The sequence below is a fragment of the Halichoerus grypus genome, chromosome 13, assembly GCF_964656455.1.
Source record: "Halichoerus grypus chromosome 13, mHalGry1.hap1.1, whole genome shotgun sequence".
NCBI classification, from domain to species: Eukaryota; Metazoa; Chordata; class Mammalia; order Carnivora; family Phocidae; genus Halichoerus; species Halichoerus grypus.
This window is the reverse complement of record NC_135724.1, coordinates 87,162,499-87,188,824: the sequence shown is the minus strand read 5'-3', so window position 1 is coordinate 87,188,824 and position 26,326 is coordinate 87,162,499. Positions and strand designations below refer to the sequence as shown.

Genomic DNA, 26,326 nt, shown 5'->3' with positions numbered 1-26,326 from the left:
GCCCATTCTGCCTCCGTTTGCCAGCTATTATTTTCTCTTCACTTCCCAGCAGTTTCCTTTCAACCTCTCATCATGATCCCAGAGGAAGACTCAGGTGATAGCTCTTCCCTTCCCTCAGTCTGAATTCTGTGCTTTCTTCATGACTCAACACTCAATCGTTGTTCCTCATTCCCATATTCCATTTATGTCTCTGTGACTTGTAAAGTATGCCATGTCAGCATCTGTGCTGTTCACTGCAGCTAGACACGGGCAGGCCTAGTTAAGTAGGCACAAACCAGTGATTTCAAACGATGGGTTTCAACTATATTATATAGACTATTTAGCTACATAAGGATAGCTGTCACCCTTCTGAATGGTGGTGTACTGGTGCGGTCATCTTGAGAGCAAGAATACTTAAAACTAGAATTTAAAATATTACACTAATAATTGCAACAACTTCATGTTTCCTGGTTGTTTCTTTTTTATTTGCTGAAAATGTAGGTGTTTAATGTGCAGTCAGTGCTCACAATTGCTTGGCTGTCCACGGCTTAGTATCACGTCATTATAGGCCTATATGTAATAGGCAGGTGCTATTTAGAACCCGGCCAGCTGAGTTTTCAACCATATGAAACAACTGAGATTAATTATAAAGCAACAAATAGTGAATAATACTATTATGAGTCAAGCATTACTCTGAGCATATCACATCATTTCATTCAAGATTCACAATGAGGCAGGTACGCTCCCTGTTTTATAAGAGACACTGTGGCTCAGCATTTAAGTCACTCACTCAAATCACACATTTAAGAAAGGAACAAAGGCAGATGTGATTCAGATGCACATGAAGAGAAGTAACAAATGAGAAAGTAAGGTTAGGGCAGACTGGGATTTATAAGGCAAGGCCTCAAGTTCTATTGTCACATACTAGTTTCAAATTATGAGCCTCTCCTAAGATCTCATGTCCTAAAACAAAGACTGATTTTGTTTCCTACTTACCTGGAGCTATGTGTTCTTTCTGAAAGAATTTAAGCAAGCCACCACACTCCATGCTCTACCACCTGAGTAGAGTAGCCCAATTTTATAACTACAGAATTTTGAAATCCTAGAAGTGACACAACTGATAACGTCCAGGGCACAGATTAATAACACATGAAATTTGCCTTTGACATAATCAATTACTGCTCATCTTTCTTCCTATAGAGGAGGAGACGGGAGAATATGACAAGAAATTAAAATAATACAAGTTTGGATCTGTCACAGAATGTGGAATGAGAAGGCACAAGAGGTCAGGAGGTCCAACCTCCCTCCCTGACAGAGAAGCATGCTTAAGGGGGAAGATGTGGCCAATGTCTCAGGACCATAGACCGTTAGTTCGGACAGGAGACTGGACCCCTGCAGCCCTATACTTTTCCCTCCACATGCCACCACTGGCACTCTAAGGGAAGCCAGTTTTTGAGAGAAGAAAGTGCTTTGCAAATGACATGCTCTTCACTCACTTTTAATGTACTCTGAGAAATGAATATCCATTTGACACACTTGTGACACATGTAATATGACACAACACTGTGTTCCATACGAATCAGGGAATCGAGAAGAGAGCAAAGAACTATGCATGCAAACACTGGTGGTTGAGTCCTAAAAAGAAAGCGGTTGTTCAACTGAACCCAGACCAACAGAAATCTATGGATGCAGGTGACATCGCAGCTCACCAAGCCCCCCACCTCCCAAACGGCAGGGGAGGAGGAGAGCTCAATCATATCACCCTACTTCAGAAACGTACTTACATCCCAGTTAGAACTCCACAAACATGAGCATCCATATTATAATCCATCTTTGGAAAACAGACTATTTGAAGGAAAACAAATCCAAATTGAAACTGTGTGGTTTCCAGAGCAATTTATTCATTAAAATCTATTCAATATGCCATCAACAGTTCTCCTGTGTGTATTGTGCTGATAAATAGACACTGAGAGGATTTAACAAGTTCGTCGTTTAATAAGTCTGAATTCATTTTCACCACATGGTATTGTACACGGTCATCTGTTGAAACAGATTTCTTTTTAACAGATCTTAGTTTAAAAAAGTCATAGATACTGTGAGTTCTGTATAAACTGGTGGATATTAAGTTAGTTCCTTTGTTTTGACTTATAAGCCTCAACTTCACCGCAGAATAAAGAATGTAGGCCAAAGAAAGCATAATCGGTCACTCGTATAGAACAGTATTGTTTCTATAATTTGAAGCTTTCTGAATGGACGGGTTCAGGCCTGATGTAACTGTAAAAAGATTACTTAATGAATAGACTATATGGAAATTGTACAAAATGTTATTAACTTTAATCATTAATAGCTTAAACAGCACTATGTTACTAATTGCTATTCAAAACCAAAAACCTGTTTTTGAATCCCCAAGAAGGTGGCATGCGTACACAACCACGCCACCTTGTACTTAGGGGTTTGTCAATACGTATTTCAACAGAAACTTTGGCTTTAGGAAAGAGTCACAAACATTTAAAATAATGGCTTTAATCGTCATTTTGAGTATACGGTAGGGAAAGTGTGCTTTAATTAAATATACATCATGCCAGTGATGCTGGCAAGGTTGAGTTAATCCTAATGTTGATAGCTATAAAAACTAGTTTGTACATGACAAGACAATGAGAGAAAAAAAGCAATCCCTTTGAAACAAAACTTTAAAAAAAATATGTTCACAGTGGTTTGTATCAACAGTATGCGTTTTATGACAATAACATGTACAGATTGAGCACCCTAGGGCTCTCTTTATATCCTAAAGAAAACGAGCATTTACATTATTCATGGGTTGAACTGAATTTTAAAAAGATCAATTGTACACTTACCCCTTAGACAGGATAAACTGTTCTGGGGTGTACAGCTTTAACACCATGATTAAAGTTGTTTGCAAAAGGAATACAGAATTAAAAAAACAAAACATTTTTTCTTGGGAGTGGAGAGTCTTTCATTTGCTGTTATAACCAGCAAATGCCATTCATTAACTCAAAAAATGGAAGGGGGGCCCCACAAACACACTATTTGAGCAAGCTGACCAGTACACATTACAGTTTTAAAAATGAAGGTTATATACTCTATGTTACAAGTCCCGACTAGGCAGTGTCAAAATGACATCTATTTCTTTGCCTGCTTTGTGATCATACCCCTTGGAGGTGTTACAGGTCTCGTGGCATTCGGCTTCTTTTTCTCTGCAGGTTTTAAAATCTGCAAAGATTCAAAGGTAAGTGCATTTTAGGAAATATTCTCGACCCCAAATCTTAAGATTTCTTAAATCTCACTCAAATCTTTTGTTCAGAAAGGTCTCTGACCATTTAAAACTGACCCAACAACTCTTGAAAGCCCCACTAACATATTAACGTACCATGTTAATATGTTAACATGTAAACATTTGGGTAATAAATGCTAGGATGAACAGAGGAAATACAAGGACAAATTATTTTGCCTCTGGATAAAATGACAATTTTCTGAAGTCAGTTCTTGTAGTATGTCTAGGCTATCCCCTCTGACACGGGGGTGGGGTGGAGAGTTCTCCAGAGCAGTGTTTCTCAAACCCACAGGAGGCCCTCTCACAGTCTCTGGGAGCTGCAAGTTCTCCCCCATAGTTGGTAAAACAACATTTAACTGATGGCTGCCACTTGACTTCAGTGGCTTTACTTGTGATTATGACTGGGCTAGCCTGAAATTGTACAAGTTTAATTGTAATAAGAGAGCGAGAAAAAGACTCAGACAGACTTTATGTGTAAATGATACTTTTGTGCCAAGTGAAGGCCAAATGATGTCATGGTGAATCAGTCTTGTGGAAATTAAAGAAAAGTGGTGGGAGAAGGGAGTAATCACACAGCACATCTGTGTGGCAGTTAGTTCTATTCTCACATACAAGCGGGGATTTAATTTTAGCTGAACATTATACTGACATAAGTTTTAGATTTATAGCAAAGGAACTCTAAGCATGAGGAGCCAATAAATTGGTTTTTTACCCCATTTAAATAATGTAAAAACAGTTAAATTCAACACAGCAGGAAAGGTTCTCTGACAATATTTTTCCCCTTAAAAGGGGTCCACTGATTATAGAATTAGGACAAACACTTGTATGGGAAAATAAAAATTTAGTCTACTCAACATAAATGAACAGTAGGCAGAAAATAGCAATTTTTTAAAAAAAATCAGTAAAATTTAGACATAATAGTAGGAAACAATGTTGAAAGCATCCTCTACCTGAAAAGAACACATTAGAGTTTCGTCCACACTCATCATGGCACCTGCATTGTCAAACTCTCCACAATAATTGGGCGCAGAAAACAGAGTGACCAACTGCCTCTTTGCAAAAAATTCATATCCATCTTCAACCACCTTGGAGAGAAAATGTTTTTAGAGTAAGTAGGTGTAAATTGCAGGTGAGTAAAACCACTTTTCAGTTTCCCATTGAGCCTGATATCCTACAGGTCACTTGCAGAGACATTTTGTATGAATAAGCAATACCTACCCACTAAAATCAACAAGGAGAATCTGTGCTCACACACATGCTCTTAAGTGTACATGTAAAATTCAAAATCAATACCTGGTGGGCTCTACATATAAGATCCAAATCATGCTTATGGAGAAATTTTGCAACCACTTCTGCACCAAATGTGAAGGACACTCCTCTGTCATTTTCACCCCAGCCTAAGACATCTTTATCGGGGTCAGACCACAAAAGATCACAAAGAAGACCTTGATCTGGTACATCAGTTGGTCGCATAATTCGCCGAATCTGCTCCATAGATTGAAGATCTGGTGATAAACCTATTTAATGAAAAAAAAATTTTTTTTTGAAGAAAACAGAACTTCACTTTAACAGTTCCACTTGCTTACAGAAAGACTCAATGACTCCAACATGGAGGGCTTAAATCTATGGCTATGATTTTTTTTTTTATGGTTATGTTTTCTTATTTAGCTTTGGTTTAAAATAAAAAAAACTGAAAAAGCACTAGAATTTATTATATGCACCAATCTGCGAGGCACAATATGTCTAAATGGTATATGGAATCAGTTACCTCAACATACAGAGCCCTATAAAATTAAAATCCAGTGATTTATAGACAACCACTCCTCAACTCCTTTGATGATAATAATGAACAATGTACATTCTAGATTTTATTATCGACCATTTGCAATGACTGGGTGTAGAGGGTGCAGATACTCAGGTATGATGTAGCTTTCCAGGAAACCTGTGCTGTCCAAGTACCATCAAATCTATCAGACCAGCTTCGATGTAGCTGACTTTCATCTGAGTTTAAAATCACATGCCCAGGGACACCTGGCTGGCTCAGTGGGTTGAGCCCACTGCAATTCGTGATCTCGGGGTTGTGAGTTCAAGCCCCATGTTGGGGGTAGAGTTTACTTAAATAAATAAAATTAAAAAAAAAAATTTTTTTTAAAGATTTTATTTATTTATTTGACAGAGAGAGACACAGCAAGAGAGGGAACACAAGCAGGGGGAGTGGGAGAGGGAGAAGCAGGCTTCCCGCGGAGCAGGGAGCCCGATGTGGGGCTCGATCCCAGGACCCTGGGATCATGACCTGAGCGGAAGGCAGATGCTTAACGACTGAGCCACCCAGGCGCCCCGAAAATTAAAAAATTTTTAAAAATCACATGCCCAGCTCTACCAAAACCAGCTGAAGTATACGAGGGCAGGGATAATGGCTTTATTAAAATACACTGTGTTGGCTCTTTGACAGTTGTCATTATAATTTCTGACCAAGGGTGAAAAGAAATCCTTTTCACAATTACTATTTAATTATGTTATACAAAGCACAACCATGGAGAAAAATAAAATCGCTTTTAAAATCCAAGTCAAAACTTTCTAAAAGAGGAGGATCAAAAACAGACCAAGGAAAGTCTACTCACATTTTCAGTATTCTGGAGAATCTATGATACAGCATATTAATCGCTCTTCACTTTATATTTAAAAACACTTTCTGCTCTATTTTCAAGTCAAACTGTTACAGAGCCTAGAATTCCCTGTAACGAATCAATTTCTTACTTCAGATGTCTATCCAAATGATACTGGATGCACCAGAGTGGACCCATGGTGTAACACATCAATAAAGGAGAGTCACCTGACAGAGTAGTCATCCCAACGACAACTCAAATGTCTAAGTGTACCCCCTTCAGAAGGGAACAAAACCTATTTGCAACTAAAATTAGCCCACATACCTCCATGACAGCAGAATATCTTCTCATCCACGATGGCTGCTATCGGTAAACAGTTAAAGCAGTCTGTGAAAGTTTTCCATAGTTTAATGTTATATCTTCTTTTACCTGTGAAAATTTTAGGATGGTTAAAAAGACTGGTGTTCTGTAGGTTCATTCTCTTAGGACAATTTCTCCCAAAGTAAAGTGCTAATTACTTTTTAAGTAAACAAGAACTATGCTTTTATTAAAAATTCCCTGGAGGATAGGTTTAGCAGATCTAGCTATACTTTAAAATCCCAAAGAAGTCTGAAATCAGAATCCCAAATGCAATGATTAAGGATTATCATTAACCCCCAATAATTATTTGGTAGAACAAACTCTGTTTGGAACCTAGCATGTTTTGTCCAATCTCAACCCAGAGGCAATTATGAACAGCTTACACATGTGCCATCACCATCTTCCTTCTGAGGAAGCTTCTGAGAGTTGACACCCATCCCATCTCTCACTATCATCAAGAGCTTACTGGTACCAGATAATTCCCAGCCCTACATACTCTAGTAGCAGGCACACCAGGATAAGTGTGCCTAACACTGCCACAAATGCTCAGAACGTTCCCCAGAGAAACGATGTTATAGGCTGGTTATATTCCCCTCACCAGCCCTTGTATTCCCTGCATTCTGGAGTCACAGTGTGATTTGGACATAAGCATGACTTTAAGGTACTGTTCCTGCAAGCAAATTACGTTCTGAGTTAAAAACCTACTCATAAATTCTGGAAGCACAAATCTGTCTGAATTGGGTTGAGAATGGCCCAACTGTGGGGCACCTTGTCTCCTGTACGTCCATACCAGAAAACCCAAAGATCAAAGCACAATCTTCATTCCTAAAGCCAAGTTTGTCCTTTGTCTCCTCTCCTTTCTTATTCTAGGGACATCTACAGGTTTAAAGCTGAACCTTTTTGGAAAGTTTAGACTGGCCCAAGCAGCAGGTTCCTGAACCACACCTTCCACTCTACTGCAAATCAAGTCAGGTATGGAATTTAGCACAGGGTTTGGAATGTAATGCAAATTCAACAAATACTTGACTTCTCCCTTTGCACAGGACTGTCGTCTTTCCTTCTAATAGTTTATGTTTTTTCTATGACTGGGTATAACTCTCACCATGGTTCACCCTGTTTTGTATTTCTTTGGAGGTCACTAATTCCCTACTCCTTATCTTCCTTCACTGGAGGTTTCTGGAAGCCAAACGGAATTCTTCTCTACAAAAGGCTGAAAGGGAACCTTTTACTTAAAAAGTAAAATAACAGAAGAACAAGGCTGGGCTGGTCCTAACCTCCATTCGTAAAAGTGATTTGGTTCTGTGTCCTATCTTCCTCTGAAGCCTATCTCTGAATGACCACCCAATGGCTCACTTGGGTTTCTCCTTTGCCCACGTGCCGCATTTGCCAGTGCCAACGAATCCTCTCCCTTCTTGAAGTCTGCTTTGCTCCACGATTCTTTATTCATGCAACACACTCCAGTTTGTCTTGCAGATCCCTTTGCTACCTTTGCTGGCTCCTTCAACAAAAATTAGGATTCTTCCTCCTGTTGCCTCTGAGCATCTTAACTAAGTCCTAGGGCCCTGTTTTCTGTTCTCTCTACACTTCCTCCCTAAGGTCACTTCAGACCAGTAAGAACATCTGGCTCCAGAAAGGTTTAGCCTGGATAACTGCCAAGGTCTCTTCAAGCTTCCAAATCCAGGGATTCTGAGCCAGAATCCCTAATGCAGTTTCCTATTACTACAGATCAGACTGCTCTGGTATCAGAAAAGGATAACACATATTCACATTTTATCTAACAACAGACTCCCCAGCTTTTCCAGGACTACACTCTTCATAAAAAAGTTGGGGTGGGGGTCGGAGGGAGAAAGAGTGCTTATTATACTTGTGAAATAAGCCTATCACCTAAAGCGGTGGTTTTAAATTGTTCCATGAAAATCTACATTTTAATAGAGCTTCTCAACTTTTAACTTAAAGTAAAATTTTAATAAAATTTTCAACAGTTTTTTTAAAAGTCTGCAACCATCAATCGAAAGCCACCTATGTCAAGGACACTGCTCTGCCCACAAGTAGACTGGATGGCAAGTTATACCTGCCTGATGATGGGGGGGGGGGGGTGAGGGGAACTTGAGCACAAGGTTAATCAGTTAAGTCTTGATGACCAGACAAGAAACCAACCAATGCTGACCATCTAAAATAATTTTTAAAGTCTTCTGCATTAAATAGAAACTGAAAACAACATCGCTAATATCTTCACTTGGATATATGTAACAGAGTATGTGGATTTGAACTTCATCAATGAAAACATCAAAGTACTTGCTGAACAGCATATAAAAGGAACCTTTTCTTAACTTGTTCTAAAAAGTAGCACCTGTAACAAATATCCAAAACACAATTTATAAAACTTGCTGCCTCTCATCTCACTACCTTAGGAGTAATAACTGCTTTACTAGTACTTCTCTGATAGACTCATTGTCAAAATCAAGTATCTTTCTTGGGGCATCTGGCTGTCTCAGTTGGTAGAACATCTAACTCTTGATCTTGGGGTGGTGAGTTCAAGCCCCACGTTGTGTGTAGAGATTACTTAAAAACAACCACCACCACCACCTTTCTGGCCACAGACTCAGTTGACCTAGTCAGTTCAGAACCCATAAGATTTTTCTTTGGTGATCCCTCCCCACCTCATCTTACCAGCTGGGTCTCAGGGCCTCAGACCAGGCAAACATACAATTATGGGAGAGGGTGAGAGTAGGAGAGCTAAGTCTAGAAATACAATCTTTCTAGCAGTGCACTTCTAACAAATGAGCTAGCTGAACACATCTATGTGGAACTGAGATGGAAAAACACCACATTACAGGTTATGACTACAGTCTGGTGGGGGAGGGCCACAGTGACAATTCTTTACTGGTCTTGTTATCATCACTGGCAAATGTAGTAACTCAAATTCCTTAACCACTTCTCTCCTCCCTGCCTGAAGCCTCTCCTAGCAGAAATGATAAGCACAAAAGGATGGGGGTAAGGACCCAACTCACCCCGCCTTAAACATTTTATACTTATTAACACCACAATAACAACAATAATTCCACCCAAACTGGCAATTTTTAAGGCTTTAAGAATCTTGTTTTTTATCAATTACCAACTCAAAGTGTACCTTCAACTATACAATCCAAAATGGGTCATAATATGTATAAAATGTTACACAAATAATTTTTTTTTGTTTTTAATTTCGCTTTCTCCTTTCAGCATATTTTAGGATAATAACTGCCATTTGTCCTGGGTGCACATGTGCCAGAAGGAAAAAAAAAAACACACACACACAAAAAAGAAATCATTTGTGTATTTGAAGATACCATTTATGTGAAATAACTAGAAAAGGCAAATCTACAGAGAAAGAAAGCAGATTAGTGCTTGCCTATAAATTTACTAAATTTACTAAAAATCACTGAACTGTATACTTAAAACAGATAAGATTTTATGGAATGAAATTATATCTCAATAAAGTTGTTAAAAACAAAACTATCTATTTGGACAGGTTCTCAGACCTGTACTAAGAATTAAGTTCAACGATGATCTTAAAGAAGCCACCACTGCGACCATTACTTCTTAATCTAATAGTCACATCGTAAAAGAATCTAGGGTATTATTATACTGCAGTGGCAGTGTTATTTTTTTACCTTAAGAAAAAACTAAGAACAAGTTAATGAAATAGAAGATGATAGATCATAACATTTCATCTGAAATCCTCACAAATCCTAACAGAAGTATATGCAGTTTATGACCAAGGAGCCCAGTTTAAGTAAGTCTCCCTTAGGTGCAGAAAGTACTCACATTCATCATAAAATCCATAAATTCTATTGATGCTGGCACATTCATGGTTTCCTCTGAGAAGAAAAAAATTCTCGGGATATTTGATTTTGTAAGCCAGTAAGAGGCAGATAGTCTCCAATGACTGCTTCCCCCTGTCCACATAGTCCCCAAGAAACAGGTAGTTGCTTTCTGGTGGGAAACCACCGTACTCGAAAAGTCGAAGCAAATCATAGTATTGCCCGTGGATATCACCTAGAAGCAAGAATTCAGTTACACAGTGCCCTCACACTTATTGTTCAATCCACCAACAAAGTTTTGGAGAGACATTCTTTAAACATGCATTGCATAATTGGATTGACCTCTAATAATGAGGAGTTAAATTTGACGGCTAACGCTAATTTCCAAACTTGTATCATGTTTTAGTTCAACTGAGCTTAATAACAATTTTAAGAGTATGTTTATGTCCAGAATCTCACACAAAACTCAACTAATTAAGAATTAATTTTGTGGAAAGGATTATTAATGCCTAGGCAGGCCTTCTTGCCAAGTAACATGGCTTTCCTTTCAGGTTGGCTGACCACTATCAGATCTCCGGCAGCTTAGCCTGCAGGTTATTGTGCCAGCAGAACTGCTGCGTTGCTAGTGAGCCCCAGACCTGCATGAACAAAGGTACACACACCACACCCACCAATTCATTCAGCTTTCAATTTCCCCCTGCTAGATAATGCCAAAGAGCATTCAACTTTGAAATCATACATATAAGCTTTATCAATGTAGTCAAATATGCTAGAATATTTAGCATTACTCAGATGAACTTCAGTTTTTATACGGATTATCTGCATCTATCATGTAGAAACAGACTACAAAACGGCATCAAGGAAAGTCTATTTTTAAGCATAACCAGTCTTGCTTTAAGCTTAAATGTAATTCCTATATATTCATATAGTTCAGACCTTTTCTTAGCTCTCTGGTGTCATTTCTTTCCTTTCTATTGCAATGTTTATATTCCTTTAGTGAAATAATTTTTAGAAAATCTGAAGCACATCTAAGTAAACTAAGTCCATTAGAGGTATTAATTCTAAAACTAAAATTATTTAAGTAGTTCCAGGTTATTCATAAATAGCAAACGATTCTGCTGGCTGACACAAGGGCATCTATATATCCTCGAGTCACTTAATCAATTGCATAATCAAAGGCAACTGTTCATGTGCCAAAACCTACCACATATTTTGAGTGGTGCTTCAAGTTCTAGTAGGATAGGCTGACTGAGAAAGATCTCTCGGGACTTTAAGCACAGTCCTCGGATTTCATTCTCCTGTAGCTGGACATTCTTACCAGGCTTGGACCCTCTCACTGTAGGGGAGAAAAACTCCAGTTAGTCAAATGAAGTCAAAATACAATTTAACATACAAATTAAAAATATCTGAGAAGGCATAAGTTTTAATAAGGAGGAGGCAAAAACACAGTTTAACTGGCTTTCTGGCTGACTTTCTTTTCTTTTTTTTTCTTTTTTTTTTTTTTAAAGATTTTATTTATTTATTTGACAGAGAGAGAGAGAGACACAGTGAGAGAGGAAACACAAGCAGGGGGAGTGGGGAAGGGAGAAGCAGGCTTCCCGCGGAGCGGAGAGCCTGATGCGGGGCTCGATCCCAGGACCCTGGGACCATGACCTGAGCCGAAGGCAGACGCTTAACGACTGAGCCACCGAGGCGCCCCAGGCTGACTTTATTTTCATAACACTTCTAAAGAACATGGTTTTAATGCCTAATTATAATTGTAAAATCTTAGACAGGATTTCATTATTTAGTTGCATCTTCTATACTAAGTTAAGACTTGTTACAGTATCCTGAACAAGGGGCCACACTGTGTATGAATACTGTTAGAAAGCTATTCCTTTTGTTACTTGCTGAAATCAGACTGGCTGTGGCACAGTCCAAGGCCTCAGTTTTGCATCCCAGCCACAAAAATCGGCCTTGTTCACCTCCAGCCTGCCCACCAGGCCATCTCTTTTTGCCTCCAGTCCTGTCTTCTCTTCTCCAGCCTTATCAATGAATTAGTATTTGTACAGCAGGAGATTTCAGAGATTGTCACATTACTGAGTTGGTTCTAAGGATTTTTTTTTTTTTTTTTAAGATTTTATTTATTTGACAGAGACAGAGACAGCGAGAGCAGGAACACAAGCAGGGGGAGTGGGAGACGGAGAAGCAGGCTTCCCGCTGAGCAGGGAGCCCGATGTGGGACTCGATCCCAGGACCCTGACCTGAGCAGGAGGCAGCCGCTTAACGACTGAGCCACCCAGGCGCCCAGGATTCCTGTTTTAAAATGTGAAATTGGGGGGCGCCTGGGTGGCTCAGTCGGTTAAGCGACTGCCTTCGGCTCAGGTCATGATCCTGGAGTCCCAGGATCGAGTCCCATATCAGGCTCCCTGCTCTGCAGGGAGTCTGCTTCTCCCTCTGACCCTCCCCCCCTCATGCTCTCTCTCTCGTTCTAAAAAAAAAAAAAGTATCTTCATTTTAAAAAAAAAATAAATAAATAAATAAAATGTGAAACTGGAGGGGCACCTGGGTGGCTCAATTGGTTAAGCATCCAACTCTTGATTTCGGCTCAGGTCGTGATCTTGAGGTGGTGAGATCGAGCCCTGTGCTGGGCTCTGAGCTCAGCGAGGGAGTCTGCTTTAGATTCTCTCTCCTCCTCTCCCTCTGCCCCCCCACGCCCCCTCGCATGCGCGTGCTTTTTCTAAATAAATCTTTTTTTTTTATTTTTAAAGATTTTATTTATTTATTTGACAGAGACACAGCAAGAGAAGGAACACAAGCAGGGGGAGTGGGAGAGGGAGAAGCAGGCTTCCTGCTGAGCAGGGAGCCTGATGCGGGGGCTCAATCCCAGGACCCTGGGATCACGTCCCGAGCCGAAGGCAGACGCTTAACGACTGAGCCACCCAGGCGCCCCTAAATAAATAAATCTTTTAAAAAAATAAATAAAAAATTAAAAAGGTGGGACTGGAAATGCTCAGAACCCTCCCCCATCAGTGTTTTTCAGAGGATGACTGGTATTTCCTCAAGAGTTCTATGAAAAAATTTAAGTGTCGTTTGCATTTTACTGAAACACATTTCAGGCTCATTGTACATACTGTACATATTTTGCTGTGCAATCTCTGGGACTGCATCTGTGAATACAATTATGCCCTTACAGGGCAAAGGATGTCAGTGGGTGCTGTAGGGAAGGTTTCCTAGTAATCTGAACATACAAAACAAGAAAAGGGAGAAAGGTGGCTCGTCGTTAAGCGTCTGCCTTCGGCTCAGGTCATGATCCCAGGGTCCTGGGATCGAGCCCCGCGTTGGGCTCCCTACTCCATGGAGAGCCTGCTTCTCCCTCTCCCACTCCCCCTGCCTGTGTTCCCTCTCTCGCTGTCAGATAAATAAAATCTTTAAAAAAAAAAGAAAGAAAGAAATACTGGTACAGCACTACGTGTTGCCCACATCTGAGTACCCCTGAGTTCTACTCACTATCAAAGTAAAGCACTCCAGCCCTGCAACAGTTCATTTATCAGCAGGTAGGCAGGAAATGAAATTTTGTTTTGATTCCAGTTATAGCAGATTAGACAGTCACTAAATACAGATTAAATAGCACTGAATTGCTAATTTTACCTTATCCTTACAGTTATAAAGTGGCCTGCTTGCTGGTAGGGTATGGTTAAATACAGGGACTGATTATTCGCAACTTGCAATCGGTCTTAATACTTGTTTTGTACAAAAGATTTATGAAAGCAGGCATTCTACGAATTAGAACTGAACCAAAATCACAGGACCAGACTAAATATAGAATGTCAGGTTACATCCTTCAACCATTAAATCCAATATAAAGTGATTTAGTTTTAGCAAAACCACAAAACCCATCAGATTAAATTATTGTTGCTAATTTAAATGTTATCAGTTTTGAAGGCTTTATATTCAACTTATAAAATCATTCAGCCTATTAAGTGAATAAAAGCAATAAGTTTAACTGGTTTGTATCTAGCTTTGTTCTGTAAATATCTAATGTTACAGAGTGATAAAAATTACAAATGAAAAACCTGATGTCTGCTGAGAATTTTTTTCCATTAAATATGGCTGGGTCCAAGTTTGAGAAATATTGTCCTAGGCAAAGCCATTTTTCAGCCTGAATAGCCACCGAAACCCTGAGTTCTCTGAAGAAAAGAGTTTTGAACAGAAACCCAACACTGTGTAGAGGGGTTTTACTTTTTCAATGAAAGACAGTACACAAGAAAAGATGACAAGAGGGAGGGGCCAAACTCTTGAAGCACACAATGAAGAGAAAGTGTTGGAAGAGCAGTGGAACTGGGAGCCAGCCCCAAGTTTCTGTACTGGTTCTATAGCCTTGAGCAAATCACTGCGTTGGACCCCAAAATACGTAACTGAAGCAAACCACAGCCAGTCTCCTTCTGATCAAAACATTATGAAATGAGAAGCAACGAAGAGGAAAGCACAGTGATGATAATTTTCGAGGGAAGACATGAAAGAGACACATCTATAATACTACAGCAACTGAACAATAAAAAATGGTTTTTCTAGAACCACAGTAATTTTCTCTCCTGACACACACAGTGGAGAACTCAAGAAACACTCCTGATGGAAAGACAGTGGGATTCCTGCTTCACTGGCCAGAAAACCCCAATCATTAGCAATTATACCACAAGTCAGCCAGAAGCTTGGGCAGACTGCCCAGCAGGAAACTTTTATTTTGGGATAGGAGGGGACTCCTAGAAGCTTCTGGTTTTCAACCTCAATCTTTTTCAGCAGAGCCCCACATTTGTGAATGAACAGTCCACTTTAAGTCTTTCAAGAGAGCGTGCAATAATTAATCTACACCTATATGGAAGGAAGGCTGTACTTTTAATATGAATGCTATCATTAAATCGATGCCACCAGATTAAATCAATGTTGCTAATATAAATATTTACTGGTTTTGGAGGCTTCCCACTACCACCTTTAGACATAGTCTATGAGTTTTCTTATTCTGTTTTCCTGTTTATCCTCTGAGTGAAGTGTACAGGTTAAGTAAAAAGCAATATTGCTAACAATTAAAAATTATTCTTAATGTGCAATAAGGATTAAATGCAGTTTTTCCAGAACAAATCAAGATTTTATATCTGAAGAACAGTGCTCATTAAAAACAACATGGTCCCAAAGCTTCTTAAATTCCCTACAATTAGCTAAAGCAATAAAATTATGAAAATAGAAACTGCCAAAACCCTCATCTACCAATTGGCAAATACCTGCTCATCCTTCAAGACTTGCCCTGGAGAACCTCTCCTATCCACCTCCTCTCCTCTCCTAAGCCTAGTTTACGCTTTCTGAAATGCTCTCACAACGCTTGGATACCACTCAGCACACATCATACTTTGTACCGTAAATGCCATTTTGCTTCCACCTACTCATCTGGACCCTCTGGTAGGCTGTAAACCCCAAGACCACACGACTGGCTCTGCAGTGTACATGCCCACGGCCAGATGTGGCAGGCGCTCAAAATTTGTTGTGTGAATGAAATCTGGATAAATCTCTAAGTGCTGATGACATGTGATATCAGAATTAAACATGCATTCCAGGCTACATACTTTTGATTAGCAAAAAACCTGTGTCTGTGCTTTAAAATTAAAAAAAGCAAGAGTGTCATTTCTTATCAGCCTTTAACAGAATATTTTTCTAGTTGCAAAAATTTAGGATTACTCTTAAATTTCATGTTGAAGATGATTTGTCTAATAATTAGAAGATAAAGATTTCAAAATGGGTTTTAGCAGTTCATATAAACACTAGCTATTTCTTAAAAATGGCCACATCAGCCAATAGTTCATAAATCTACTTCATTATTTTCAACATCCATCAAATAGAATTACGTACTAGTTGCAGCTAACATTTACCAAGCGCTCATCATGTGCTGGGCACTGCACTAGAGGGCTTTACATTGCCACTTAATCCTCACAAAAATCCTGTAAGTTAGGCTCTGTCACTTCTGTTAGTCTGGGAGAGGTTCGGTGACTTGGTCTAAGATCACAGAGCTTATAGGAACACCAGGCCCCTATGAACTCTAAGTCTAGTGGTGGTGCCACCATACTACTACCCTACCAACTAAGGATTTGTTCTTCTTTAACTTCCAAACGAAGGAGTTTTTATAGGACAAACTACCAAAACCCTAATATATGGTCACTGCTTCCTAAGAAAATTCTGAGATGGGATAAAAAATCATAAAGCATCCTTACAAATGAGAAGCATTAAATCAGAACTAAACTAGGCAATCTGTTTAAGACTATAATTACTTATTAACCATGCTTCAAGCATTGAACAGAATAGTTGCAGAGTATCTACTAGGTGCCAGACCCTCTGATGGATGCTGGGGATACCCTGGTACACAGGATGGACAAGAACCTTGTCCCTTCTCTTGTGGAGGACACAGAAAATAAGAATAGGTAACTGCAGCTTGTTATAAATGCTATGACTAGAACTATCCCTTCAAAAAGATTATAAAACTAAAAGTTCACCTTAAGGATAGTATCTTCAATACCATTGAAAAGACAAAGGCTTTTTAAATACAAACATCTCTATTTTAAACAGAAACATCTCTAATTACAAACACTGCAGCTCTACTTAATAAATATCAGTCAATACTTACCTTGAGGTTTAAAGCCTCACTGTGCTCTGCGCGCAATGGGAGAAACATGCACAAAAAGGAGACCCTTGATAGGAAATTCAAGAGTTGTCGCATGTTACCTTCCTAAGGAAGTAGCTGTGGTAGTTCAAATAGTAAATATCAAATTATTTCAACAATTGCCAAAGGAATCCAAAATATTCAACAAATAAGAACTTCACTTTCCAGATGGGAGTGTTTTCTCATAAATCCAGATGCTAGGCATTGCATGGAAATCAGTAGGCATTGTAAACATGTGTAGGTTAGTGATCATTACTAACACTAGTTACATTAACATACCAATTTAGACCTTAAACATACAACTTGTGAGTGAAAACCTTTCTTTAACTGGCTAGAAAGATTCAGAAAAATGCATTATGGCTGTCAACAGCAAAGGTTGTTCCGTAGAAACTTATCTATTTATCTGGCAAATCATTAACATGAGCGTATGATTAAAAACTTCCATGCAATTTTATCAAAAACAAACTGACAAACACTTGAAATAATAAAAGAATGTTATCGGTGATTATTTGCAACGCCAGCTTTTTCTCACAGGCAACACTAACTTTTCTGACAGCCTGGCTACGAGCAGAGATGAAAACTATGCAAAGAAATTTAAAACTACTTTGGGATTATTTATGAATAATAAAAAAGTATTCCTCTTGCTCTTTAATTAAAAGTCCCTTAATTGTTGAAAGTAAGTCTTACTAAAAGGAACAGCATACACAAAAAGAAAAGCTCCAGATGAATTATAATGAAGTTTTAGAATCTAAGAATGGCACAACCAGCCTAAAAATAGGCTGACGCAGATTTTGCTGTTTTAAGATAATCTTACTTAAGTAGGTGGTAATCTTGAGAATACTGCACATCATAATCATTTCAGTGACAGAATCAGTAACCTCACACTATAGGACAGATTTAGGGAAGGAAGACCTCAAAACAAGACAAACAACAGTGAATATCTGCAACATTAAAACTTTCCCACACACAACTGAGTTCTTTCCTACAAAAACTATAAACCACAAAAATGTTATCAAGAATCACTTGGTTTCATTGCAGTCAGGAAGACTTCCCACTTTTGGACTACCTGAATTGTTTCCACACCACACACACCCTCATTCTTGACTTTCCTAACTGCTGCTGTTATACTTTGTGCATTTATTTTTTTATTGAGGTATAAGTGACACACAATGCAACAACAGTATATACTTTGGACATTTAGAGGGGATACCAATTTTCTCAAGACAAATACTCAGGATACAGTTGGAAAACACCACTGTTCTCAAAGTATCTTGAGTTTTCTACACCTAATGTGAAACCAGTTTACTGAAAAATGTTTATCTTTTCAGTCTAACAACCCATTTTGATAAAATACCACTAATTAGACTTGAGGTCTGACCCTACATTTTATGAGTAATTTTCATTTTCATAAGGCATCAGTGACACCCACTCTGGGTGCCAGCAAACCCTAGAGTAGTGGAGACATTGGAGGTTTCAGGTAATCAATCAAGACCTGTAAGTAAATCATCTGTTCTTACATGCTTGAATACAGGGGTCTGATCCTAAATCTTAATAATTTGTCCTAGAATTCCATAAACTCCAAAAATATGAAATCTTTCCTTATTCATCTTCAACAAGACTTCCTTTTTTAAAGCAATTCACACCAGAATATTGTCTCCTTCACACTTCAATCTTCAAGGTCTTCTAATTGCCCTGATTGTAAATGAAGAGAAACAGTCAAGCTGGTATAAAATCATTATCAACCACTGCCCTGCTTCAGGATCAGTAATCCTCACCTACCTCAAGTAAACTGACTGGCACAGGCACATAATTTGCAGAACAGGTTAAAGATGAAAGGACTGCAGTATCAAAGACATAAAACAATCTCACCGGGGGCGCCTGCGTGGCTCAGCCAGTTAAGCATCTGCCTTCGGCCCAGGTCATGATCCCAGGGTCCTGGGATCGAGTTCCCCATCGGGCTCCCTGCTCAGCGGGTAGCATGCTCCCCCCCCCACCTGCCACTCCCCCTGCCTGTGTGCTTTCTCTCTGTGTGTCAAATAAATAAATAAAATCTTAAAAAAAAACCACACACAATCTCTACAAAAAACCTTTGACAACAGATTACTAATGCGTGGCCTGGCACCACCTCCATTTCACCAGCTGGGGAAAAGGAAAGCCTGGCCTCTGCTCTTGTGGCTCACATTCTCTCAAGCACAACATCATGACACACACCACCGTTAGATTTCACTGATGTCCCCTGTTACTGACAAACATGGGGGCACTTCAGGCATAAGGAGAGTAATCCTCTCCATGCTGTGGTTTAGGACTGGTGCAAGCTGCAGATCATGTCTCCAAGAGATCCTTCCCCTCCTACCTCATGGGAGAGGATGAGGCCTACTACTGACATGCGGCAAGGAGAGCGGAGGGAAAGGCAGGGGGCCTCAAAACACAGACTTCTTGCAAAGTAGGGAATTAGTAACACAAGCTTTGATAATAATGTCTTTATCAACAAAATGCCCTATGATAATTGCTTCCAAGAAAAGCCTCTAATTGTTAAAATTATCTGACCTATTTAAAAAATAATAATTGCAGAATTCTCATTAGAAAAAAAGATTACTTTTGTTTTCTTTGATCAGAATTTTAAGAACTTTTTTTTTTGTCCTTTGTATGATCTTCAAGCCCAGGCACTGGTGCTATTTTAACATTAGAATATAAACATGTTGGGGCGCCTGGGTGGCTCAGTCGTTGAGCAGACGTCTGCCTTCAGCTCAGGTCATGATCCCGGGGTCCTGGGATCGAGCCCCGCATCAGGCTCCCTGCTCCGCGGGAAGCCTGCTTCTCCCTCTCCCACTCCCCCTGCTTGTGTTCCCTCTCTTGCTCTCTCTCTGTCAAATAAATAAATAAAATCTTTTAATAAAAAAAAAAAATATATATATAAACATGTTTTATATTACACCAAAAAGCTAAATACATGGGTGACTTAAATTTATAGTTTCAGAGTATCTGAACACTCCCTACTTTCAGATGAACTCTTACACATCAGAGGATTAAAGTAGTAGATGCTTTCTGAGGGCCAAGGCAGAAGTCATATTTATTTTATTATTATTATTTTTATGATTTTTATTTATTCATTTGAGAGAGAGACAGAGAGAGTGAGAGAAAGCGCACGCGCATGTGTGCCCGCGTGCATAAGCTGAGGGAGCGGCAGGAAGAGGGAGAGGGAGAAGCAGGCTTCCCGCTGAGCGGGAAGCCCTTATGATTCCAGCGTCCTGGGATCATGACCTGAGCCGAAGGCAGGTGCTTAACGACTGAGCCACCCAGGCGCCCCAAAGTCATATTTAAATCACTAAAGTAAGTAGAACAATCATGCAGAGCCTGACAAGGTCTTGCAGTTTGACGACGGTCATCTTCAGAGAAAAGATGCTTTTTGCAAATCAGGATGTGAAATAAGTTACAGGGCCTGCTACATAAGGAAAGTACTAAACATCTCTACTCCCCAGACCCGGTCACTTACAAAGTAAAACTCTGCCCTCTCACTTTTCTCCAACATGGTAGGAATATCACACCAAATCAACAGCTGGCTTATTTTCTCTCTAAATCTCCTAAGTTTTACTGTACAGTTATTTAAATAATTGAACGTTAGTTAAACTAAGGAGTCTCAAGTTTTATCATCAGCAAGACAGAGCCTGGATAAAGCTTCCAAGGTAGGTCACCTAAGTGATGCCTCACTTAAGGAACAACTACTTAAAGTTTAGACTAGAAAAGAATTGCAAAGTTGTAGTGCAAATCAACATGCTGGTTTTCTTAAAGACCTCACTTTGAGTTGCCTTTTCAGTACTATTACGAGCCACTTCTCAACTAAGCTTGCACAGTCTTAAAAGACAATTCTGAACATACAAAAAAGATCACAAAACTCATATGCCATTTTCGGATATACTTACATCTTAATTAAAATTTTTAGGGAAAAAGGTTTTGGGGGCATTACAAAAAAAAAAAAATCACAAAATATTTATTATCAACATCTTCTAACACGGATGTGTGTGTGCATGCGTGTGTATCTGTATCCTCAATGGATCATCTTCAACTGTTTCTCTGCCAAATTAACACTGATGAGAAAAAAACAAATTTGAAGTATACAGTATTGTGCAATTTGCCCATTCCAGAGACATTAAAATGCAATGCTTTATTATATTAATTCCAATGAAAAAATGATACATTAAAAAATCTGGTTTTCAAGTGCAACATAACACGTAGAGAAGAACTATTAAGAAACGATTGATCTCATTTTAGATGATCCAAGTTTATCAAGGTAAATTTCTTATCATGATTTAAAAACTAAGACTAAAATGAACAAATCTGTTATGTGAATACAGAGTTGTAAGCAACACAGGTCTTAAGTTAACAAAAATGGTTTTAAAGTTCTGATGATTCTAATCAACATAGATTCCAATTTGTTGTTTCCTCAGTGAAATAAAGCCCATCATATCTCCCCATACATAACCCTGTACAGATACGCAAAAGTTAAAGACTTAAAATGAAAATATTTAATAAAAAGGTCCTTTCTTACTGCAAACTGTTTTAATCGGTTCCTGGCTGACTGTGGCCTCATAGAAATCAAAGGACTGTATTAACTAGCATGAAAATATATGAAAAATATAGTTCTTATAATAAAGGACATGTACTGAATGAGTGACAAGGTTTTCACCCATAAATGCCACTGACATCTCAAGAGCATTTGAGGGGACTTTACAGACACATTTCTTTTAAGAAAATATAAAAGCAAAAAAAAAAAAAAAAACCCCAGGATGGATGAAGATATTTTCAGAAATTTCATTTTAATGACTTAATTTAAAAGATCCGCAAATTCTAGTACCAAAGCTGCCCCAACTGTTCTTGCTCTGGACTCCATCTCTCAAGCACTTACAGTACATTATTTTAGAAGAACAGTATAAAGGCAAAAAGCAGTTAAAACTCAGACAAATCTTCATTATCCAGCGCCCAAATCAAGAGATTTGAATCCTTCCAAAGTCTCAGAAAAAGACATTAGCATTAGCAGACAGGCTTGGGAATTCGGGTGCGGGAGGCTCGCTTCAAACACCCCCTTTAAAATCCAAACTTCATCTGCATCCCACATCAATATGAAACAATTGTCAGGCACCTCAGGAGTCTTAGGTCAGACAAAATTAAAGCTTTCTTTTAACCTCTGCTTAACCTTCCTTCAAACATAAGGTGGGCTGAACGTAGCAAGTTCTAGCTCCCGGCTGGCTTTGAAACCTGTCACTAATGTGTGACCTTGGTCAAGTGACTTAACCTCTCTGTGTCTTAGTTTCTTCTGAAAAACAGGAAAAAATAACAGCACTCACCTCCCAAAAGACTGTTGGGAGAATTTATGAAATGTGTGTAAACTGCTCTAAAAATGTCTGACACACAGTAAGCGCTTTAGAAACGCTGAGTATTGCTATGAATGTAATTATGAGATGGACGCAAAGCGCTTCATACAGAACCTGGCACATTGGAAAGATAACAAACTGTCACCATCGCTGGTTTCATGTTCAGTGGCACGTTCAGAAAAGAGCGCGGAGACCTCTTCAAGATTAGGATAACTTAAGAAGAATATCTGGGAAGGCAGGAGGGGATGGGTTCCGACACCCTCAGGAGATCTGAACGTTCGTCACCAAGTAACAAGAAATGGGCCGTCCGACCCCAGCCCCACACAAAAAATAAGCAAGATAGGAAAGAAGCCCCCGAAGCTGGTGGAACCCACAGCCCCATCAAATTGCTTTCCGAGAGGGCGGGTACCAGAAAGTAAGGAACACGCGGTCCTGTAGGGCGGACCGGGGGCCCCCAGCCCTCTCTCCTCCCAAGGCTGGTCCCGCTTGCAGGGCGCAAGGGGGTACGGACCGGAAACGTGGGGGTGGGGAGCGGAGTTTTCAAATCTCCGGGAGGAAGGCTGCGCCTCCGAGCAATGAATGAGCGGCGCCGGAAGGGTCCGCGGGTTGGGCCAAGTGCGGGACCCCGGCCGGCCTCCCTCCGGCTGCAGCCCCTGGCCCCACGAGCCAACTCGCGGGGCTCACTCCCCTCCGCGCTGCAAGCCCAACCGGCCTCCCAACTTCCCCCTCCCCCGCGAGCCCCAGAGGCCGCCCGCCTCCCCTCAGCCCGTCCTCCGACCCCTTCACCTTCCAGCAGCCGTTGGATGATGCTGTCGATGTTGAGTTTATCTATATCCGCCATCGCCTTCCCACCGCCGACCCTCCCGCAGCGGCGCCGCCGCCGGCTCGCGCCCGGGACTCACACCTCCTTTCCCACGCCACGAGCACAGGGGCGGTGGTGGCGGCGGTGGCGGCGGCGGTGGCAGTAGCCGCGGCGGGTCCCCCCCCCAACCGCCCCGCTCCCTGCTTCCTCCTTCTCTCCCCACTGGAACCACGAGAAGAACAAAATGGCCGCCGGCTCCTTAGCCAGTCTCGGTCGGCGCACGGATGCGCGCGGGGGAGTGCAGCGGACCGGCCGGGACTTCTTTATGGGCCATAGGGCTCGCGGGAGGGGGCGGGGCCAGAGCGCGGGAATGAGGCGGAGACGGTTGAGCGTAACTGCGATCTCGCGCGGGATCCCTCCGCCAAACGGGCTGAGCAAATAGGCCCCCTGGCGGGAGCGGGAGCTGCAAAGTTGCACGCGGGAGTCGGAGATGAGAGGGAAGCTGCCGCTGTGCGCTGCTAGGATTGTAGCCTCCGCCAGATACTGTTCATTAGGCTGGATGTTTGCAGACTTGGCCGTGTGAAAGCCCACCGGGAGAATTCTGGGGTCCTGTAATTTACGCCCTAAGATAAATCTGGCGTAGAGGTGGAGACAGAGTATTAAAGAGAAGTAGGTTGACTTATTTTGGATTCAAATTTGCTGGGATTTGGGGGAAGGGAAAGGTTTATTTGGTCACTAATTAAAAAAGTCGTCTCCCAGATAAATCAAGAGGCTAAGAGTTACTTATCCTGAGTGGAGGGATTATGGGTATTTGTACATTTGTGTGTGTCTGTGTGTGGCCTCTGTAACTTTTACATTTGGGGGAAATTTTTTTAATCCACTCAAAATTTTTTCATCATTCCTATCTTTGGATTATCTTTCTTGAACTCAGTAAGTTATATAATCACTGGTACGGTTATCCTGATTCCAGCCAGAGCGAAGGTGAACAGAACAAGCGTGTGCAAGCAGATAAAGAGAAAATTTGCAGATTTCGCGCGTCGGAGCTCGAGGCCGGAAGAGAGGAGCGAGTTTGCAGGGGCCGGCAGTACGGGTAGTGCGGGCAATCCTGGCTTCTGCAGACATCCTTGGAGACTTTGGCCCGTTCCCCTCGGCTCCCCTGTTTCCCCAAGTGCACCCCTCCCCAAGAAGCCCCCAAAATATGCCACCTCCGGGGGGGGGCGCGCTGTGCGTTGCCTTTAGCTGGGTTTGGAAGTGCAGCCCACATTCAGCAAAACATCTGCTCTCCTTCCTTTCCTGACCTTTACTTTTGTCTGTTTTCTCCTGCAGCGTTTTAGTTTGCAAAGCCCTTTCCCAACCCCAGCGGAATTAATTTTGTTTCTCAAGGCACGCAGGATGCATGTCCCGCCCCCAAATGCCATTGAGGTGATTGCCCCACCCGGGCATCAGTCCTCTGCACGGGTGCCCTCCCTGGGCATCAGTCCTCCGCAGGGGTGCCCTCCCTGGGCGGCCTCCTTGCACGTGGACTGTGCTTCCCTTGCTGCTGGCAGGGGGGTTGGGGTGGAGTGTTGAGGTTCAGGGCTCCCCCCCCCCCCCCCCCCCCCCCCCCCCCCGCTTGGCTCAGCTTCTAACGCCACTTTCCCCTTTTAAATTCATTCTCCCATGCTGTAGCTCTGTCCGCCAGAAGATACACAAGTGTCGTTTGTCAGCCTAGGGCACAGGGCCCAGTTGGTGACATTCGGAGTCGATGCCCAGCTCTTGAGAACAGCAGGCTGTTGAGGTCAGGGTGGCTCTCGCTGGTTTCCACGAGACTTTGGGCTCCTCCAGGGCAGGGTGCATCATCGCAACAGCAATTAGAGCAGGAATATGAAAGACAGTGATTCATTCAGCAGACAAATATTTGTGGAGCACCTACTCTGTGCCAGGCATTGTTCTAGGGTGGAAAGCAGGGGTGAGTAAGACAGACAAGGCCCTTCTCATGGAGAGTCATCTAGTAAGCCAGATAATAAACAAAGACGCAAATAGAAATATCAGCTTCTGATAAGTGCAGGGGAGAAAAAAGAAACAAAACACTACACTCGTTTTCTTAGTATGTGCCAAAAACTATCTCATCAAATCCCTGAGACAGTCTTAGGAATTATGTACTATTCCTATCATCCCCATTTTACAGATGAAGAAAGTGAGACACAGAGAGGCTAGGTTGTCTTCTGAAGGTCACACAGCTAGTAAGTTGCAGAGCCGGGCCTGGTACTTAGGACAGCTAGAAACCAAAGCCCTTGTTCATATTTAACAAACCACCACTGTAGCATGACCTACACCTAGCACAACCCTGACACATAAATGTGGAACCCGATGGAATGATCTAAACATGTCTCTACCACAAAAAGAGTGCCATGATTTTCCACACACAAAATAGCAGGTCTGTTAACATCTGTTGATATCATCAGGGCTGGAGGAGGACTTCAGACTGGACTGGGGCATAGGGAGGGCCTCTATCCACATGCCATTCTTCGTTGGACAACTCCCCTTTAGTCCAGTTTTGCTGGCATATGTCTACATGAATTAGCTGGCTTAGAGCCTGAGAATGGCATGGAGTAGGCCTGAATGGCTCCCAGAAACCAGCAAACAATTCTTGGAAGAAAGAACTGGTCCCCTAGTGGCCTTTTTCTGCCGTTATCAATACTAATGGCCTCCTTAAGGACTAGCGGACAAGTATTTGCCTGAAAGACTACCATCTACTAGGCGGTGTGTCCCTTCCACTCTCTACGCCTCACTTTGCCTATCTAGATAATGAGGACTGTGGATTAAAATGTGCTTTTTGAATGCTCTTCCTTGGATCCACAGAGCTTTCTTAGGGGGCTGCTGGAGATGGCGGAGATCTGATGAGGTTCTGGTCCCCCATCCCTTGCGTCAATCAGAGCAACACCATGGTACACAGTAAGCATTTAGTAATAACTGTTAGTACAATGATCTGTTTTATACATTGAGCTTCCAGGTAAGAGAGGCTGTGGCCAACATATTTGGAAATTCAGTAGTATTTCTAGGGATACTTTAGCTTTGAGGAGGATTCAGGAACCATAAAAGAATTAAACCAAGTGGATAGAGACTGTGGTGAGCTGAGAGCCCACACCCCATTCACCTAAGGAGCCAGCCACTTCCGGTTCGAGTCCACTGAGGCCACGTAAGAAACAGGCACAGGGTGGCCAGATCCTCTGAGTTTTCAGGAGAACTTGGACACATGGGTTTTTATGTGAAAAGTTCCAATTGTTTTTAAAGATGTTATTTATTTATTTCAGACAGGGGCAGGGAGGGCAGAAGGAGAGGGAGAAGCAGACTCCCTGCCGAGCAGGGAGCCCGACGTGGGACTCGATCCCAGGACTCCAGGATCATGACCTGAGCCAAAGGCAGACACCCAACCAACTGAGCCACCCAG

At 41.3% G+C, this 26,326-nt stretch overlaps 1 protein-coding gene and 1 long non-coding RNA gene across 2 annotated transcripts in view; one reads left to right on the top strand and one right to left on the bottom strand.

The window, feature by feature from the left end:
- LOC144379941 (uncharacterized) overlaps positions 1–26,326 on the top strand; it is a 120,050-nt gene that overhangs the window by 31,833 nt on the left and 61,891 nt on the right. The window lies entirely within an intron of this gene.
- On the bottom strand, positions 1,859–23,147 carry PPP1CC (protein phosphatase 1 catalytic subunit gamma). The gene is made up of 8 exons (XM_036080034.2): positions 22,881–23,147; positions 11,245–11,376; positions 10,045–10,275; positions 6,202–6,306; positions 4,565–4,788; positions 4,222–4,356; positions 3,150–3,210; positions 1,859–2,253 (listed from the first exon to the last, which is right to left on the bottom strand). The coding sequence occupies exons 1-8, from the start codon at positions 22,933–22,935 to the stop codon at positions 2,183–2,185; spliced, it is 1,014 nt and encodes a 337-aa protein (XP_035935927.1). The 5' UTR covers positions 22,936–23,147; the 3' UTR covers positions 1,859–2,182.

Excerpts from the sequence above, each read along its gene's own strand:
- PPP1CC (XM_036080034.2), bottom strand. The coding sequence starts at position 22,935 with ATGGCGGATATAGATAAACTCAACATCGACAGCATCATCCAACGGCTG. Across the intron at positions 11,377-22,880 it reads CATCCAACGGCTGCTGGAAG|TGAGAGGGTCCAAGCCTGGT; the intron begins GTGAAGGGGTCG and ends TCTCCCCTACAG. Across the intron at positions 4,789-6,201 it reads GATATTCTGCTGTCATGGAG|GTTTATCACCAGATCTTCAA; the intron begins GTATGTGGGCTA and ends TTCATTAAATAG.